This window comes from Mauremys mutica, chromosome 5 (genome assembly GCF_020497125.1).
Source record: "Mauremys mutica isolate MM-2020 ecotype Southern chromosome 5, ASM2049712v1, whole genome shotgun sequence".
NCBI classification, from domain to species: Eukaryota; Metazoa; Chordata; order Testudines; family Geoemydidae; genus Mauremys; species Mauremys mutica.
The window spans coordinates 39,123,062-39,143,523 of record NC_059076.1 but is presented as its reverse complement, the minus strand read 5'-3'; the positions used below and the strand labels follow the sequence as shown (position 1 = coordinate 39,143,523).

The 20,462-nt window shown below is 44.6% G+C and overlaps 1 protein-coding gene across 5 annotated transcripts in view; it reads left to right on the top strand.

Moving 5' to 3' along the window:
• The window catches only part of LOC123371303 (secretory immunoglobulin A-binding protein EsiB-like), a 52,902-nt gene that overhangs the window by 9,173 nt on the left and 23,267 nt on the right, over positions 1 to 20,462 (top strand). For all 5 annotated transcript variants that reach the window (XM_045018751.1, XM_045018747.1, XM_045018749.1 and 2 more), the window contains 5 exons: positions 1,542 to 1,689; positions 3,137 to 3,284; positions 11,367 to 11,508; positions 11,685 to 11,730; positions 14,812 to 14,898. In XM_045018751.1, coding sequence (XP_044874686.1) covers positions 3,150 to 3,284; positions 11,367 to 11,508; positions 11,685 to 11,730; positions 14,812 to 14,898 — 410 coding nt within the window. In that variant the 5' untranslated portion in view covers positions 1,542 to 1,689; positions 3,137 to 3,149. The remainder of the gene's footprint in view (positions 1 to 1,541; positions 1,690 to 3,136; positions 3,285 to 11,366; positions 11,509 to 11,684; positions 11,731 to 14,811; positions 14,899 to 20,462) is intronic.

Here is a 20,462-nt window from a genome sequence, read left to right as displayed (position 1 = left end):
CAGTATTCAGTGGAAATGCAGACCTGGATTTCTGAATAAGGAAACTGTCTCCTGCTGTTTGTTTCTACTGTATTCAGGGAAATAGAGTTTTGTGTACATTCTTTGTAAATAAACAGGGTTGCACCAAAGAAATACCTGACTCATATACTCAATTTTTCCTCCTACCAAAGACAAGGCCCCAAATATTGTCTAAATACTTGAGTGAAATAGAGGCAATGCCCTCTTATGCAGAAATTTCATTGGTGCTTATGGGCTAAGCAAATTCAGGCATGGTGGTGTGTAGGCAGGGTGTGTACTTGAACTAACAAAATAATTACATTTGGATTGTATAGTGCAGGGGTCGGCAACCTTTCAGAAGTGGTGTGCCAAGTCTTCATTTATTCACTCTAATTTAAGGTTTTGCATGCCAGTAATATATTTGAACGTTTTTAGAAGGTCTCTTTCTATAAGTCTATAATATATTACTAAACTAAACATATTGTTGTATGTAAAGTAAATAAGGTTTTTAAAATGTTTAAGAAGCTTCATTTAAAATTAAATTAAAATGCACGGCCCCCAGACCCGTGGCCAGGACCCGGGCAGTGTGAGTGCCCCTGAAACTCAGCTTGCGTGCTGCCTTCGGCACACGTGCCATAGGTTGCCTACCTCCGGTATAGTGGCTTTCAGTTTACTCTGAATGCATTTTTTTTATGATCTCACTAATTTGGTGTAGTAGAGATTGAAAATACAAGGATCAGTTCTTTCACTAGTCGGTTACAATAATCCTCCTTCAATCAATCTATTTACCACACAATTAATTTGGGATAAAGGCAAGCAAAGATTAAACAAAAGAAAGAAATTAAGAACATGTTCATGAGTTCCATTTCTGGTTTTCAGTCAAGTTCCTTTGTTCTTGAGGTCTTTCTCTCCAGCTCTCCCAGATGTTGACAGCTGGCAGATTCCTATTATTACCTCAGGTTCACAGGCATCCTTTCCTTTTTCAGCAACAATGCCAGGCAGCTATAGAGCCAATTGGGAAGTACCTCTAGTTTGTAAGTCATTTCAGAAATATTTAAGTATTGTCTTTCAGTTTAAGTTGGAGAATTTATTCAACTCTAGTTCCTTTATTCAAAGGTAAAAAGGAGAAAAAAATAGAGACTGTAGGACGAGATAGGCCCTTTCTGTGGGAAAAAAAATGGGACTGGACAGAAAGAGGGAAGTTCTGTGGTGTCCACCTGACTGTGACTGTACTTTACTCTTAACCAAACTGCTCCTTCATGGAAGCAGGGAATGGGTTCCATCATGGCTCATTGTGGGGATGGAAAGGCGAATGTCAGGAGAATCTCACCCCACCCCTGGAACATTGGGAGAGAAAATCCAGGAGGGATTTTCCCATCTATTAATACCGCCTGCTAGTTTTATTGCAGAAGGGGGATGATCCACTGTCTAGTTACTAGGAGGCTGCTCAAGAGTTGTTTGAATAAGTAAGTCTGTTACACTTGCCATTTGTTTCTAGTGTCAATGTCCTGAGTTAATTAATACCTGTTTTCCCCTCCATGTAGGTGACATTTACAAAATCAAGAACACAGCTGGACAAAGAAAAGTGTAGAACTGGTACCAACATAAATTACACATCAGATATTAAAACATTAAATAAATATTATGTACACTTAATTTAGCCACCTATAACAAAGGACTACAAACACCAAGGTATGTTTTATACATCAATGAGAATATTTATTTCACTGACATAGGCTAAGCATCAGAATGAATATAAATATTTTGTGTATGTCGCTACAAGTGGTTGTAATAACATTATTCAGATTATGTAGGAGATGGGATACAATTTTGTTGTTAATTCCTTAAAATAGCGTAATCAGTTTCAAACACTGGTTACTGGTATCAACATCTTTATGCACTTTGAGAGGCAAGAACCAATTTTGTCAAAAGTGTGGGAGAAGCTCCTGAAATACGTTACTTTAAATGAACAAAATGAATTGGCCACTTGGTGGCAGCATAATTTAAGAAATGAAAATAGGTACCTGAAATGTAAAATATGCAACCGTTATTTCTGTAGGAGTTTTAGGCTATGTCTTCACTGCCAAAAACTGTCTTTTTTCCTTTTAGAGTGAAGTAACTAACCCTTGATAGTTATCTCACTGTAAAATCCTAGTGGAGACAAGGTGCCTGTAGTTTTCACTGCAAAGTAGCTAGGCGGGGTCAACATTATACCCACTGCCTGTAGTTGGCCTCACCTAGTTTACCTCACACTAAAACTACAGTGCCTTGTCTCTGCTAGGATTTTATAGCAGGACAGCTAATGTGTCTTAGTTATTCCATAGTAAAACACAACTTTTGTTAGAAATGAAGAGAGAGCCTTACCACTATTGCAAGTCCCCAAATGGTGTTTAGAATATTATGCTTCTGTTTATAAAAACAGTTAGTTCTTAAAGAATTGGTCATTGATTTTGGCCTCTGGCTTCCAACTCCCTTGCTCATAAAAAAATTCTACTTCTTAGCCTGCTATTTTTTCATATGCCCTATAACTCTTTCTGATTTTCTCATCTGCAGGTACTACCTGTATGACATATTGGATCCTTGGGATAGTGACACTGTCTCTATATGTTTTTGTATTGCACTCAGCACAACAGGTTGCTAGTCCTGATTAGGGCCTCTAGACCCTATGCAATATAAATATTAAATAATAATGGTACTAAACATTTGTATTTGCATTTTGCAATGTCATCTGTTGTGAATCATTTCATATGTTCTTGCACAATAAGCACCGGACAAAACCAAATTGTGTTGCTGTGTTGTATTTTTTAAGCTTTTCTTTTCTTCATCAAGTTTGCCAGATACTAAGACTTACCTGTTCTGACTGACAGGCTTATACTAGCAGGGAAAATTCGGAGGGAAGTTGGGGACCTTTGGCACTGATATGGTTAAATGCACACTGTTCAGTCTGTTTCTTCTTTGTATCACTGGTGAGGGATACATATCCATTCTCCTTATCACAGTGAGGCAGCTGGGTGATCTGTACCATAAATCAGGAGAGGGAACAATAGTGTATAACCAGAAATAGGGGAGAGTTGGGATTGGGTAGGGACTGAGGATGGGAGCAGATCATGCTCAATTAAAGCAAGATTGTTCGAAGCAGGAATGAGAGAGAGATGTGGAGGAACATGAAATCCATGGTACAGCGGAAACAGAAAGGAAGGAACCAGGCAGATGGTGCTGGGACGGGGGGGACGAACCTTTCCCAGAGGAGTAAGAAACCACCTCATTACGAGTGGAGTAAATGGGAGGTGAGTGTGCAGCCCCAGAATGTGGGATGGGTGGTAGGATTGTCATCACCTGGGAATCCAATTATGTACTATGTTCCAGTCAGATAAATTCTCAACAGGTTTGAGTCTGTGCAAATGCTATTGAAACGTCAGTTTACAAAATGCTCCCATTTGTTTCCCTTATCTTGTACTTTATCTGCATTTGTATCAGCATACTCTCTTCATTGCTGTTGTGCATGAACAGTAAAATCCCTTAGAGTCAGATCTGATATGGGGTCAAATCCTGCAATGAGCCGAGCACCCTGAAAGGTGGGAAGTGAGGGCACTGTGGATATCACATGAGGCACTTAGCACCTCCTAGGATCAGGACCTTACAGAGCTTCTAATGCAATCTGTTTGTCAAATTTGAATCCTATCTTTTTTCCTGTACATCCTCTCTCAGCATTATGACATCACAGATACTAGATTGTGACATCCCTGAAGGCATCTATAAAGTGCCTTAGGCCGCTTCTGTTTGTGTAAACAGTGTACTGGAGCTCTCAGTGATAGTTAATACAAATAAAGTAGCGGAGAAGTTTGCTAATAAACAACAGTCGTTTTTAAGAATTTACTGGAGCATGGCAAAGGCTGTTTATGCACCCTTTGAACTTTGGCTCTTGGTTCTTGGTGCAACTTATTTGAAATAACCTTATGCTATGACAGAGTTGATGATTCAGAGAGATGGCTGAAGCACTCCTACAATGACTGAAAAAGTTCTGTAGAGGTGGCCAGGTCTGAGAGTCAGAGACAAGGAAACCAGAGGGCAGAGTTTCAGGAAAGACCAACAACCTCCCTCACTCCAGTAGCAAATTAAGGCAGTATCCTTGGAGAACTAGGTTCCAGGTTTCAAGTTAGGAGGGAGCCTCTAAATTGAGGACCACAGCCTGGACTCTTAATGTATGCTACCCTAGTGTGGGAGCAGCTGCTGCCATTGTATCGGAGGCAATTTTTTATTTCAGAAGGTAGAGAAACCTACTAGGGGAGAGGCTGTTCTAGATTTGATTTTGACAAATAGGGAGGAACTGGTTGGGAATGTGAAGATGGAAGGCAGCTTGGGTGAAAGTGACCATGAAATGATAGAGTTCATGATTCTAAGGAATGGTAGGAGGGAGAACAGCAAAATAAGGACAATGGATTTCAAGAAGGCAGACTTTAGCAAACTCAGGGAGTTGGTAGGTAAGATTCCATGGGAAGCAAGTCTAAGGGGAAAAACAATTGAAGACAGTTGGCAGTTTTTCAAAGAGTCTTTATTAAGGGCACAAGAGCAAACAATCCTACTGCGTAGGAAATATACCGGTAGGAAGTATGGCAAGAGACCATGCAGGCTTAACCAGGAGATCTTCAATGACCTAAAAAAGAAATAAATAAAAGAATCCTATAAAAAGTGGAAACTATGTCAAATTACAAAGGATGAATATAAACAATTAACACAATTATGTAAGGACAAAATTAGAAAGGCCAAGGCACAAAACGAGATCAAACTAGCTCGAGACATAAAGGGTAACAAGAGAACATTCTCCAAGTACATTAGGAGAAAGAGGAAGACCAAGGAAGGAGTAGGCCTGTTACTCAATGTCAGGGAGGGGGACAAAGAGAGGGAAATAACAGAAAGTGTGGAAATGGCAGAGATGCTTAATGACTTCTTTGTTTCGGTTTTCACCAAAAAGGTTGGTGGTGATTGGACGTCTAACATTGTGAATGCTAGTGAAGATGAGGAAGGATCAGAGGCTAAAATAGGAAAAGAACAAGTTAAAAATTACTTAGACAAATTAGATGTCTTCAAGTCACCAGGGCCTGATGAAATGCATCCTAGAATACTCAAGGAGCTGACTGAGGAGATATATGAGCCATTAGCAATTATCTCTGAAAAGTCATGGAAGACAGGAGAGAATCCAGAAGACTGGAAAAGGGCAAATATAGTGCCCATCTATAAAAAGGGAAATAAGGACAACCCGGGGAATTACAGATCAGTCAGCTTAACTTCTGTACTTGGAAAGAGAATGGAGCAAATAATTAAGCAATCAGTTTGCAAAAATCTAGAAGATAATAAGATAAGTAACAGTCAGCATGGATTTGTCAAGAACAAATCATCTCAAACCAACCTGATAGCTTTCTTTGACAGGGTAACAAGCCTTGTGGATATGTGGGAAGTGGTAGACATGGTATATCTTGACTTTAGTAAAGCTTTTGATGCTGTCTCACATGACCTTCTCATAAACAAACGAGGGAAATGCAACCTAGATGGAGACACTATAAGGTGGGTGCAAAACTAGTTGGAAAACCATTCCCAGAGAGTAGTTACCAGTGGTTCACAGTCATGCTGGAAGGGCATAACGAGTGGGGTCCCGCAGGGATCGGTTCCGAGTCCGGTTCTGTTCAATATCTTCATCAATGATTTAGATAATGGCATAGAGAATACACTTATAAAGTTTGCGGATGATACCAAGCTGGGAGGGGTTGCAAGTGCTTTGGAGGACAGGGTTAAAATTCAAAATGATCTGGACAAACTGGAGAAATGGTCTGAAATAAATAGGATGAAATTCAATAAGGACAAATGCAAAGTACTCCATTTAGAAAGGAACAATCAGTTGCACACATACAAAATGGGAAATCACTGCCTATGAAGGAGTACTACAGAAAGCGATTAGGGGGTCAGAGTGGACCACAAGCTAAATATGAGTCAACAGCAGAAAGACTAGGAAGGATTTTGGAGCCACTGATCCTTGTACACTCCTAAATGCAAGGGGGACAAATAGGCCTTGCACATTTCCTGACTCTGGGACCAATTTAATTGTATTTCCCTGCATTCTCCCATGGGAAGCTCTTAGTATCAATGGCAGCTGGCATTAAATGAGTTCTTGTTTTCTTCACCTCTTTCATCTCGGTGTTATCTGAGTCCCAAAGTCTGAATGCACAACATTGAAATATGCTTCACAAATACATGCTTCAGCAGAGCCAATGGTTTGTGCCAGTTGTGGGTAATATCAGCCGAGCCTGAGGGGAGACCAGGGGATCTCATCCCACTCCCTTGTTACTGTTAAAAGCAAGGGTTCCATTTTATAACTGTTCCTCCTCAGTGCCAACTGATTCTTGGGACATGAATCTCCCTTGTTAGTGGTTATCTTTAACAACTGTGTGCTGCACAATGAACTATCATGGTTTTGTTTAAAAGACTGAATTGGCCCTTTCTAAGGTGAGGCAGCCTGCTAGATGTTTGAATTCTCTGTAAAATATAGAGCTTTCTTCCTGTTTGCTTTGTATGAATTAGCAGCAGCCACCTGCAAACCTGCTGATAAGCTGGCTCATTGGTGACCTACACAAAAGGCTGATGAAAAGGTCTGAGCTAGCCTGTCATTTCCCATACGGAAAAGAACAAAAAAACAGCTAACCATCTACTTCAACATAGAGAAATCTATCTATCCATGCCTGTAGAGTACAAATAAGCAGCGTCATTGGAAAGTGGTGAAAAACTTGGCAATGTCTCCCAATATCTCACTCTTATGCTGTCAGATGAGTTGCGCACATCTGGATTCAGAGTTTTGCAGGACCACTCAACTGAGGTCACTTGTGGACATTCCTTTAGACTTTCTTCTTGAGTCCCCTCCCAAGTGACTTATGCAAGTAAGCTTACAGGCTTGCTTTACCATCAATTGCTGGCCTTATCTTAGCATTTGCCATGGTAATTATTCATGTGTAAGTTGCTGTGTTCCTCCAGAGTTTGAAGGAAGAGGTTTTCAAGTGACTGTTTCCTCCTACAAGTCTCAAGATGCATGCAAGAAAAGTCTGTAAGAGTAAAACATTAACTACTGTCACCTTCTTTTAGCGACTTTTCTGGAGCACTGTCCTAAAATCATCAAAGAACACTTGATTTTAGAAACAATGATTTCTTGCCCTCAGGCCTGCAATCTGCAGAATGATTGTATTCTGCATGATCTTTCCCAAGGAGTGGTCCATCATCTCTTCCCCTTGCGAAGATGTTCAGCAATAAACAGGATCAATCTAGGATGTCATCTTAAAAAAATTGCCATGGTATCACCACAGATTTACCCATGCATTATTTGTGCCACTGCAATCAGCTGGAGTGTCTAGGTATGTTACAAGGTTCTTGGATAACTTTTCTCTGAAGTGTCCCTGCCAGCAGGTATATGGGATCTTGGGGAGCAATTACCACACGAGTGGGGTGCAAAATAAACTTTATTAATAAAATGCAAAAACAGGGAAAATTCAATAGTGAGGGGTATGGGGTTTGTTAAGGTAGACAATTGGGGAGGGGTTTCTTTTTGGTGAACAGTAAGGGGGTTTCAATAGTGGGGTACAACACAGCAGGATACAATACAGTGGGTAATCAGTTAACACTGAGGTATAAATATAACAGGTAGCTAGCAATTTCTATGTAAAAAGGTGTGTCATAGCAGCATATAACCAACTAACAGTTATGGATAAAATGTGTTAAATAACAAACAATTTTAGGTAAAAATGTGTCACAGTGGTGTAAATGTAGAATGTGAGGGGTATCAGAGAGAAAAAAGTAACCAATGGGGTTTTGTGCTAGACTTCAGCAATACAATTGAGGTTTGGCAGTAGGAGCACAGACACACAGAGAACAAGCAGGCTAGGAAGACACAGAGAACAAGCGGGGGGGGGGGTGTTTGCAGTGGGAAGACAGACAATTACAATTATACAGAACACAGCAAAAATCTTATCTATGAGCTAACTTAACCAAGACTACACAAATTAAAACACAATGCAACAATTCTCTAAGCCTAACTTACAAAGTAAATGCTAAACTTAACTTAATGCGTGCATCTTATGCTAAGGATAGTTCCAGAGGGCTGAGTGGTGTGTGTCCAGGACACAGCTCCAAAGAGGGGGAGGGTGACTGCAGCAGTGGATACAGCTGAAAACAGTCCAAGGCAAAGCCCACAGGAGCAGAACTTAGCAGCAGCACAAACTTATATTCAGTGGCAGAGTGCCACGGGATTTAAGAGAGAGGTTTTAAAACACAGACCAAGGTTTAGCTTGAGTCTGTGTGCTGGGGAGACAGAGCCAGCAGCCAGGATGGGGGGGGGTAAGAGAGGTTTTAGGACACAGACCAAGGTTTAGCTTGAGTCTGTGTGCTGGGGAGACAGAGCCAGCAGCTAAAATAATAAAATAAAAGTACAGAAAGTTTCACAGCAGTCTTGATAGATCTCTCAGGCAGCAGTTCTTCGTGGGAGGGGGTTCAAAACGGGCGCTCAAACAGCAATGCAAGAACCTTTCTGAAGTCTGTTCAAAAATGTCTGTTTATAGAGGTATGACTCATGCCCAGGATCTTAAAAACACAATAGTCTTGCAGCTCTGGATAGAGCCTACCCTACACCAAGCCCAGGTTTTAACAAGGTGATAACAGGACTAACCCTTTGAACAGGGCAGTGGTCCCACTTAGCAAGTGGCCATCCCTTTGAGAAGGGCAATGGCTTTTGTTAAACAACTTAAGGGGCCCTCCCTTTGAGAAGGGCAGAGGCCCTGGTAAACAACTTAACAGCCAGGGAGGGGCGGCCACAGAGGAGAACAAGAACAAAATGGAGTAAGGGGACAGCTTTAAGAAACAAAATGGAGCTGTAACAGACATGAAGAACTGGTCACTGCCTGAAGAGGATAACACACTAGTTGGACTGGTGGTCTAATCCAGGGCAGCAAATCCTATGTTCCTAAATTTGTCAGCCAGACATCTGAATACTGGGAGGTTTGTTCCATTATCACTTGCCTGTGGCTAATTTAATTCTCAACTTTGATATGAGATGGACCTGAATCAGGAGCCATATTTTGGGAGATGCTGATACTGAGCACCAGATGGCTTTAATAAGAACTATGGCTACTCAGCACCTAGGATTTAACCCAAGAACTCTGGGTCCAAAGTTTCCTCACCATGAATCTTTCAGGACAGTTAAGATGCAGATCATGATCTGAATGTCACAGGATAGATCTGTGTCTACAATGGACTAATCTGAACAAGGAGTCCAAGTGCCCTTGAACTTTGAGGAAGTTTGGATTTAGACCTAATCTTTGCAATGCTGTAAAGTGCCACTGCAACCAGGTCTCTTGCTTAGTGAATATGGCACAGATGATCCTGGTTGCTTCTGCCACTCTCTTTCTATCCAATCTCTATCTTTTAAATTTTCCTTTCATTGTTGAATCTAAACACAATTCTAAGTACCAGTTAAGAGGTTTCTTCTGTAAGTTAAAGAAGGGGCTGTCAATCTTCCTTACCAGTGACTCCAAAACTGGACGCAATGACTAGCTGAGATCCCAATCCAATAATCCCTTGCATCTACATCCCACAATCCTTTGAGAATAATACATTACAAACACCAATGTTTTTAATAGCAAATACTTAGTAACATATCATTTGTAAAATACAAACAAGAAAAAATAATTATTTTAGGAGTCCTGTGGATCGGCCCCTAGACTAAGAGACAGGATACCTAAATTCTATTCCTGGCTGTGCTGCACGACTTTGGCCAAGTTACTTCATCTCTCCAGGGCGCTGTTTCCTCATGTGTAAAATGGGATAATGATCACCCTCCTCGCAAAGTGCTTTGTCTTGTGGATGAAAAATGCCATGTAAAGAGCTAAGCATTAATTACAGTGAAGCGCTGATCTTATATGACTTTATCTTCAGTTCATCGCTAATTCAGGGGATGAGGAATGGGGAGGGGGCTGGGGAGGGGGGAAGGCAGAGGCAGAGCCAGGGCCGGGGGGGAGCCTCAGAAATTCTCATGGGAGCCCCTGAGGGGCTCGGAGTCTGGGGCAAGGGGTAAATTGCCCCACTTTCCCCCCCCTCCCCCCGAGCGGCCCTGCCAACCCCTTCTCCCAGCCCTGGCCCGCCCCCCTTATCATGCTGCTCAAAGTGGCAGGAGCTGCAGAGCTGCACTGGCGCCAGCGGCTCAGCACGCTGCAGCTCTGGGGGGAGGGGCTGGGGGAACCTCCCCAGCTGGGAGCTCAGGCGGGCTGGACAGAACGGTCCTGCGGGCTGGATGTGGGCCGCAGACCGGAGTTTGTCCACCTGCTCACCCCTTTAGCAACCGGTTCTACACCGGTTTCTAAATTTAACTGGTTCTTGCGAACCGGTGGGAACCAGCTCCAGCTCACCACTGGTTGTAGGTGAAACTATAAATCCTTTCATCACAAAGTTTATAAAGAGAGCTGTCAGACCCATACAGAGTAACTAGTTACCCGTGAAGCAGATGACATGGATGTGAACGCATCCACCTGAAGAGAAATACTCATTCTCATAAAACCTTCTTAATGAATTACTCATCCTGACCTGCTACCAACTAATAAATTCATCTCACAAAAGAACCATTAGACAATGGAATTATTTTAATTTGCTACAGCAGAGCCAAAGGTTACTTGTCTACACATAGGGTTGCCAACTCTGACTGAAGCTATTCTGGGAGACTCCCCCCCGAACATGATGTAATGTCATTTTCTTAAAATAGCCAATTAAAATCTCCCAGATTGCTTTCAGTAGTCACCTGAAGATCTATGCAGATTCCTGGAGACTCCAGGCCAATTCTGGAGGGTTGGCAATCCTATCTATACATCATGGCAAAGCGCACTAGAGAGGTGTTGTTTCTAAAGTGCAGCAGTATGTTGTCCACTAACTGGCATGTGCTAAACATTCTTTAGTGCACAAAGCACTATGTTAACATTCACTAGGGAACTTCTAGTGCCCACCATCAGCGTCTACTGGGCCACTTAGTGGGCAATGCTTTGGTGCACTTTAGAAATCACACCCCTCTAGTGCACATTGCCACGCTGTATAGACAAGGCAGGGGCCTGGTCCAATATCTCTTGTCGTCTATGGAGTCATTCTGTAGGCTCTAATGGATGTTGGATCAGGTTCTGTATCCATTGCACAAGGCTAAATTACATTTTCTGCTATTACATGAAGCTTCCCTAGCTTTGCTATTTGGAAAGCAGCAGACTAAGATGCTTTCAGTGCTTTCAATGAAATATTTGCTGTATTTGGTCCAGTTTTAATGTCTCCCTCTATCATGACTCTTTCCTTATCCTTTACAGTTGCTGGCTATGATTGTCCCCGTCCTCCTTCTGCTTTACATCTTTCTGTGCTATGAGAACTTCCATTTCCACGTGGCTCATATGTATGCCCACCTGGGGTACCCCAATGCCCAACACATTGTGGGACAGAGATATCTGCAAGGTAACATTTCTCCAAGTCAGAGGGTAACTCGGCTTCAGAATACGTGTGTGCGCAAATAGAGAACTTGTGAACATGTTACACAATACGTTACCTTGTGGATAGATGTTGGCCCCCATATTGTACATTTTAACTGAAATTCTCTTCATTTCTTTGCCATGTCTTTGTCTCACATCCAGGAGCCGGTGTGGAAAAGAATGAGGAGATGGCCATGCATTGGTTCAGGTAAGGTGGAGTAAAAGATTACTGAAGTGGCAACCTCCCACACTGGTCCCCAGAGTAAAGGTCCACAGGTGTCTTTAGAAGATTTCCTGCAGGAGTGGATTAGGGAAGAAAAGCAAACTATTTTTTTTCCTGGTATTGTAGTTTGTTTCCAAATTGCTCTAATTTATGAGAGATCAATATGGTCTAACTTGGACACTGACTCCCTCTATGGCTTTGGGCAAGATGCTTCACCTCTCTGTCTGATTTCCCCCTCATCAGTTATTTCTATTTTTAAAAAAACACAGCAGGTGCTCAAATATTAAGGTGATTGGGGCCATACAAGTACCTACAAAGAGAGATTCTAGAGGCCTCTGAGTGCTGCTCCTGCTGTGATGGACAAGAACAAAGCCTTCTGAGGACACTAGAACAGCAGGCAGGCAGTGGAGGAAAAAAATGTACAGGCTCAGGAGCATTTAGAGACATCAGCAGCATATGATTTTTTTTCTCCACTGTTAATTTATTGCTCATGAAAGCTTTCTGCTGTGAGAGTAAGGTAACTGTCCCTCTACAAAAGATGTTTATGCCATGATCAGACAGTATTAAAATGGTTCAGAGGAGATTTTGATTAGAGTCATCTCAAACACAGGTTTTTAAACATTTTACTTTTAGCTCAGTTGTTCTGCTAGCACAGATAGGGCCATGGGAATTGTAGAATGGATGGAAGAGTATCCCAGTTAATGGAAAGTGAAACAGTAACTTTGGGAGACAGTTTTCAGACCACAGACTGCAATACAGTAACTCCTCGCTTAATGTTGTAGTTATGTTCCTGAAAAATGCAACTTTAAGCAAAACTATGTTAAGCAGATCCAATTTCCCCATAAGAATTAATGTAAATAGTGGGGGGTTAGGTTGCAGGGATTTTTTTTTCACCAGACAAAAAACTATTATATATACACACACAGAGTACAAGTTTTAAACAAACAATTTAATACTGCACACTGCAGTGATGATTGTGAAGCTTGGTTGAGGTGGTGAAGTCAGAGGGTGGAAGAGGGTGGGATATTTCCCAGGGAATGCCTTGCTGCTAAATGATGAACTAGCACTCGGCTGAGCCCTCAAGGGTTCACACATTGTTATTAATGTAGCCTCACACTCTACAAGGCAGCATGAATGGAGGGAGGGGAGACAGCATGACAGACAGAGACACATACAGTGTGTGTGGGAGAGAGATATGCGCATTACCCCTTTAAGTACGCTGACCCTGCTCTAAGTACGCTGCCTGTTTAAGTATATCAGGAAGTTGAGACAGCAGCTGCGTCCTGAGCTCTGTCCTGTCCCAACCCTGCTCTATATGGAGAAGGGGTAAGCGGGGGGGCAGGAGTAGGGGGGAGGGGCATACCCTAACATTAGCCCCCCTTTCTTCTCCCCTCTCCCCCGCACAGCAAGCAGGAGGCTCGCACGAGCAGCTCCAAGGCAGAGGGCAGGAGCAGCACATTTTGGGAAGGACAGCTGAACTGCCGGCAATTGCTAGCCTGCTAGGCGGCTGCCGCACAGGGAACCTTAGGGGAGCGGGGAGCTGATAGGGGGGCTGCCGGTCCAACCTGGTTCCAAGCCCCCACCAGCTAGCTCCAACGGCCTGCTCTTCCTGCAAGCAGTAGACAAAGCAGGCCGCTGCCAAACAACGTTATAAGGGAGCATTGCGCAATTTTAAACGAGCATGTTCCCTAATTGATCAGCAACGTAACAATGAAACAATGTTAACTGGGACGACTATAAGTGCGGAGTTACTGTATCTGCTTGTTGAACCTGCAGATTGGATCAGACTTTATATATACTTAAGTCCATTGTAGCACTAACATCAGTGGTCTTTTAATCAGATCCATAGTTCCCTACTTACTTCTGAAGATGTTTATGTAGGCAGCAAACCTGCAGTGAACAGATACACACACACAGGAATTATAAGTAGTCTGTGGTGTGTCTGCACTTCCAGGAGCAATTACATGTGTTTTCATTAGAGCAACACCAGAAAGAATAAATAGTGGGTACCATCAAAATATCAACATATACCCTGCTACAGCAGCTGCCTTTACTATGGCATTTGAAGTATTAGCTATGCTTAAGACCGAATTCTGCCCTCATATCTGTATGTACTATTCCCTTTGAAGTTAACAGGAGTGGAGCACACAGCTGAAGGAAGAATTTGGTCCTTAGTGTGGAAATTGCCACAGCAAGTGAAACTACAGCTGGTGGTAAATGTTAATTTTTACTCGCTGTAACTTCACCAATGAACTGAGACACCAAATTTTGATTCCTGCCACACTCACTCACTCATGGACACACAAGAAGGTGAAAACAGTTTGTCAGCGGCAGTTCTTTAAGGGGTGAAAAATCCTATTTCGAACAACCAGGGGCGGCTCTACAAATTTGGCCGCCCGAAGCAGTCATGCCCGGGAGGCGCCCCCGAGCCGCGGGAGCAGCGGACCTCCTGCGGGCATGACTGCGGAGGGTCCGCTGGTCACGCGGCTCGGCTGGACCTCCCGCAGCTGCGGACGGTTCGCAGGTCTGGCGGCTCCGGTTGAGCTGCCGCAGGCATGCCTGTGGGAGGTCCAGCCGAGCCGCGGGACCAGCGAACCGTCCGCAGTCATGCCTGCGGGAGGACCACTGGAGCCGCGGGACGAGCGCCCCCTCCGCAGTCATGCCTGCGGCAGGTCCGCTGCTCCCGGGGCTCCGGTGGACCTCCCGCAGGCATGACTGCGGCAGGTCCGCCGGCCCAGCCTGCCGCCCCCCCGGGAAAGGGCCGCCCCAGGCGGGTGCTTGCCCCGCTGGGCTCTGGAGCCGGCCCTGCGAACAACAGAGGGCCTAATCTGGGAAAGCACTCTAATGTGTGCATAAGGCCATCCCTAATGAGGAAAAACACAAGGTTAAGTGCTTTCCCGAATTGGGGGTCTCACACTTTAAATACGAACCCCACTTAAGAATGTAAATTTACTCATACCTTCTCATTCTTTGCTCTTTTCCTGGGTTAGTTCATTCACAGGGAGGATTCTCTCAGGGTTTCCTTCTTTTCCCTTTCCTCTTACATTCCTTTTTCTTGTCTTTCAGGGAAGCCGCAGAGCAGGGCCACCCCCACTCCTCCTTTAACCTGGCTGTGGGAAAGCTGAAGAACATGACCATGTCACTTGACAAAGGGTAACGTTTTCCTTTTCTAAATCCTAGTTCCTTCCTCAGATGATGTCCGAATATCACTATCAATCGGAGAGTCTACACTAGCATTTTTGTTGAAACTACCCACCATTGCACTGTGAGTCATGCAGCGCCTCCAGTAATAGAAAGGTTGGAAGAGTTAGTGTAGACCTGCTCCTTTTTTAAAACCAGGATTAGCTGATATGGCAGTTAAAATGCGTGTGGCCTCTCTACATTAATACTGCTGCCAGTAGAACTGTGCTGATGATGGTACTATAGTGAGGAAAAGTTAAGAAAAATACTAGTGTAGACAAGGCCAATGAGGGGGGGGAAATAATGAGAGTCAAATTTTCAGATAGAATTGTCCTTCTCGTGTCAAAGCACTCTTTGGGCCTGTCATAAATAGTTAGTTAAGGGTTAAGTTTCCACCTGTAAAGGGTTAACACATAGTACCTGGTGAACACCTGACCTGAGGACCAATCAGGGAAGAGAATTTAAAATTCCTAGGAGGGAACTTTTTCTCTCTGTTCTTGTGTGTGTTGTTCTTAGCCGTTTGGAGTTACAAGGGTCCAGATGTTTAATCAAGTCTTCTGCAAGTTTCCATCTTTCTGAACTAATTTCTTCTAGTCAAGATAGTGAGTATTAGAAAGGTACTTTATGTCCTCATCTAATAATCCTATGTTTGCAATTCTGTGTGTTTGTTATTGATTATTCTTAATTCTGCCTGTATTGTTTGTACTGAGAAGGAGAGAGGATTCCCTCCAGAAATTAGTAAGGTTATACCCTATGAATGTCCAGCTTGGATTCAAAGAGATTGTGTATTTTCTTGTTTTTCTTTTAATAAATTCTTTCTATAAAGATTTGATTAAATCCCTTCTACTGTGGATACAGGGGGAGGGAGCTAAGAGACTCTCTCTCGGTGGTGAGACAGGCTTATCTCCGGGCAGAGAAGGGAGAGGGGAGGTTTCTCCCTCTGTGAGTTGATCTGTGTTTCCCCCAGGGAATGTCTTTGGAAAGAGGAGGGGGAAAACAGGGGTGTCCCGGCCCACGTAATTGACCGGGTGGTGGCGGCAAAAAGGAGACCTACCCTAGGATTTTAGGGTGGGGGGATACATGCTGGTCCTCAACTTGAAACCCCCCAGTTTCAAGTGAGGGTGAGACCATGACAGGGCCTGATCCAAAAGCCACTGAAAGTCAATAGAAACGAGCTTTGGATGAAGCTCTTTGAGAAAATGTCCTGCTTTTCTCTCTCTCTCTCTGTATGAAGTGTTGTTTTCTTTATGTTGTGTCTGGGAGCACTTAAGCTGCATGAAATGTTCAGTGACATCAGTAATCCAGAGAAAACTTGCCTGGCTTGGTGTTTTGTACAATCACCATGTATGAACATGAGTTTCACAGCAGATTTGACTGAGTTTTTGTTTCTTGTTTTTGGAGTTTTTTGGTTCATTCAAACCTGAAACTCAAACTAAAGCTTCGGGAAAAAAATGGATTTGAACAAAGCCATATGATCTGAAACTACTATGTGTCATAAATCTCTTCCCCATGTTTCTCTTTCAACAACACCGCATTAGATTTGGTGGAGTTAGGTACTCAGTTGTTTGAAAAGTGTATTTAGAGTGATCAGTGATACAAATTCAGCCCAGCTGTAACTCCACTGAGCTAGAAAGCACAACAAAGCATAGCTCCAAAGACCTAGGGAGAAGTAGGGAGGAAATTAGGGCATTGTGATGTTGAGAATTAACTCTTAGGGTATGTCTACACTATGGGATTATTCCGATTTTACAGAAACCAGTTTTTTAAAACAGATGGTATAAAGTTGAGTGCACACGGCCACACTAAGCACATTAATTCGGCGGTGTGCGTCCATGTACCGAGGCTAGTGTCGCTTTCCGGAGCATTGCACTGTGGGTAGCTATCCCATAGCTATCCCATAGTTCCCGCAGTCTCCCCCGCCCATTGGAATTCTGGGTTGAGATCCCAGTGCCTGATGGGGCAAAAAACATTGTCACGGGTGGTTCTGGGTACAGCCTCACCCCTCCCTCCGTGCAAGTAGCAGACAACTGTTTCACGCCTTTTTTCCTGGGTGAACTGTGCAGACGCCATAGCATGGCAAGCATGGAGCCTGCTCAGCTCAAGACAGCAATCATGGACGTTGTAAACACCTTGCGCATTCTTGTGCAGTCTATGCTGAACCAGGACTTGCAAAACCAGGTGAGGAGGAGGCGGCTACGGCAGCGCGGCAACGAGAGTGATGAGGACATGGACACAGAATTCTCTCAAACCGCGGGCCCCTGCGCTTTGGAGATCATGCTGGTAATGGGGCAGGTTCTAGCCATGGAACGCCGATTTTGGGCCCGGGAAACAAGCACAGACTGGTGAGACCGCATAGTGTTGCAGGTGTGGGATGATTCCCAGTGGCTGCGAAACTTTTGCATGCGTAAGGGCACTTTCATGGAACTTTGTGACTTGCTTTCCCCTGCCCTGAAACACCAGAATACCAAGATGAGAGCAGCCCTCACATTTGAGAAGCGAGTGGCGATAGCCCTCTGGAAGCTTGCAACGCCAGACAGCTACCAGTCAGTCGGGAATCAATTTGGAGTGGGCAAATCTACTGTGGGGGCTGCTGTGATGCAAGTAGCCAAAACAATCATTAAACTGCTGCTACGAAAGGTTGTGACTCTGGGAAATGTGCAGGTCAGAGTGGATGGCTTTGCTGCAATGGGATTTCCTAACTGTGGTGGGGCGATAGATGGAACCCATATTCCTATCTTGGCACCGGAGCACCAGGGCACCCAGTTCATAAACCGCAAGGGGTACTTTTCCATGGTGCTGCAAACACTGGTGGATCACAAGGGACGTTTCACGAACATCCACGTGGGATGCCGGGAAGGGTTCATGACACTCGCGTCTTCAGGAACACTACTCTGTTTAAATGGCTGCAGCAAGGGAATTACTTCCCAGACCAGAAACTAACAGTTGGGGATGTTGAAATGCCTGTAGTTATCCTGGGGGACCCAGCCTACCCCTTGATGCCATGGCTCATGAAGCCATACACAGGCAGCCTGGACAGTAGTCAGGAGTTGTTCAACTACAGGCTGAGCAAGTGCAGAATGGTGGTAGAATGTGCATTTGGTCGTTTAAAGGCGCGCTGGCGCACATTATTGACTCGCTCAGACCTCAGCCAAACCAATGTCCCCTTTGTTATTGCTGCTTGCTGTGTGCTCCACAATCTCTGTGAGAGTAAGGGGGAGACCTTTATGGTGGGGTGGGAGGCTGAGGCAAATCACCTGGCTGCTGATTACGCACAGCCGGACACCAGGGCGATTAGAAGAGCACACCAGGAAGCGGTGCACATCAGAGAAGCTTTGAAAACCAGTTTCATCATGGGCCAGGGTACAGTGTGACTGTTGTGTTTGTTTCTCCTTGATGAACTCCCGCCCCCCTTGATTGACTCATTCCCTGTAAGCCACCCACCCTCCCCCTTCGATTACCACTTGCTTCCCAAGGAAATAAAGTCACTTTCGTTTAAAAATCATGTATTCTTTATTAATTAATTATAAAAAGAGGGAGAGAACTGACAAGGTAGCCCGGGTGGGGTTTGGTAGGAGGATAGGAAAAGGCCACTAAAAAGATTTCAAAATAATGACAGCCTTTTGGTTGGGCTGTCCACTGGGGTGGAATGGGCGGGTGCACGGAGCCTCCCTCCACGTGTTCTTACTCGTCTGATGGGTGACGAGGCTAAGGAACATGGTGAGGGGGGAGGGTGGTTATACAGGGGCTGCAGCGGCACTCTGTGATCCTGCTGCCGTTCCTGAAGCTCCACCAGACGCCGGAGCATGTCAGTTTGTTCATGCAGCAGCCCCAGAGTTGCATCCCGCCACCACTGATCTTCCTGCCGCCACCTCTCATCTCGAGCGTCCCTCCTGTCCTCACGTTCGTCCCTCCTGTCCTCACCGTCACTGGCATCTTTCCTGTACTTTGATACCACGTCCTTCCACTCATTCAGATGAGCTCTTTCACTGCGGGTCACTTCCATGATTTCCGAGAACATTTCGTCTCACGTCTTTTTTTTCCGCCGCCTTATCTGAGATAGCCTTCGGGAGGAGGGAGACTTGAAAAATTTGCAGCTGCAGGAGGGAGGGAAAAAAGGGAGAGCAGTATTTAAAAAGATCCATTGTTCTGTAAAATGTTTATACTCTTTCACGGTGAACAACACTATTCACCTTACATAGCACATGTGATCTCACTACAAGGTTGCATTTTGCTTCTTAATATTGAGTGCCTGCGGCTTTGGTGTTAGAGATCACAGAGGCAGGTCCAGGCATCAGAATTCAGCTTGCATGCGGCCATGGTAAGCCATTGTCTTTCAGCTTCTGCAGCCTTCATATATCCAGCGCCCTCCTTTCCCAAATAGCAAGCAAAGCCCGTTGAGTGCTGCTTCTTTCCTGTTAATGTGCAGCACCAGAACCGCCCCCATCCAATTCTCTGGGATGATCGCTTTACCCCTCCCCCCAATGCGTGGCTGGTAGTAGGGAAGATCCCAGCTAGCCAAACGCAAAAAAGCTCAGCGCCAATCACCCCCTCCCCTGCTTGGCTAAATGCAGGGAAGAATTTCTTTTAAGCCACAGGCAAACAGCCCAACCATCTCTGTCCCCTTAATTAAATTCCTGTATTTCAACCAGGTTACCATGAACAATATCACTCTCCTGAGGATAGCACAGCGAGATAAAGAACGGATGTTGCTTGAATGCTAGCAAACACCGGGACCATACACAGCTAGGCTTTGTCATGCAATGATACCAGATTACTTGCTACATGCATGGCGTGGTCAAGTGTCCTACCATGGAGGATGGAATAAGGCTGCCCTGCCCAGAAACCTTCTGCAAAGGCTTCTGGAGTACCTCTAGGAGAGCTTCATGGAGATGTCCCTGGAGGATTTCTGCTCCATCCCCAGACATGTTAACAGACTTTTCCAGTAACTGTACTGGCTGCGAATGCATCCCAAGTCCTCAGGGCAAATTAATCATTAAAAAACGCTTGCTTTTAAACCATGTTTTATATTTACAAAGGTACACTCAACAGAGGTCCCTTCCATGGCTTCATTGTCTGGGATAGTGGCTTGGGAGGGCTGGGGTGGTACTTCTGTCAGGCTGAGAAAAAGCTCCTGGCTGTTGGGGAGAACGGAGTGCAGTGTGCTCTCTGCAAGCTCATCCTCCTCCTCCTCCTCCTCCTCATCCCCGTCCGCAGAATCCTCAGGCACGGCTAAGATTACCCCCACCTCGGAATCCACGGACAGGGGTGGGGTACTGGTGGCAGACCCCCCTAGAACTGCATGCAGCTCAGCGTAGAAGCGGCATGTTTGCTGCCCTGCCCCGGACCTTCCGTTTGCTTCTTTGGTTTTCTGGGAGGCTTGTCTGAGCTCCTTAACTTTCACACGACACTGTACTGAGTCCCTGCTCTGGCCTCTCTCCATCATGGCTTTGGACCATTTTTTCAAATGTTTTTTCATTTCGTCTTTTGGAACGGAGTTCTGTTAGCACGGAATCCTCTCCCCATATAGTCGTCAGATC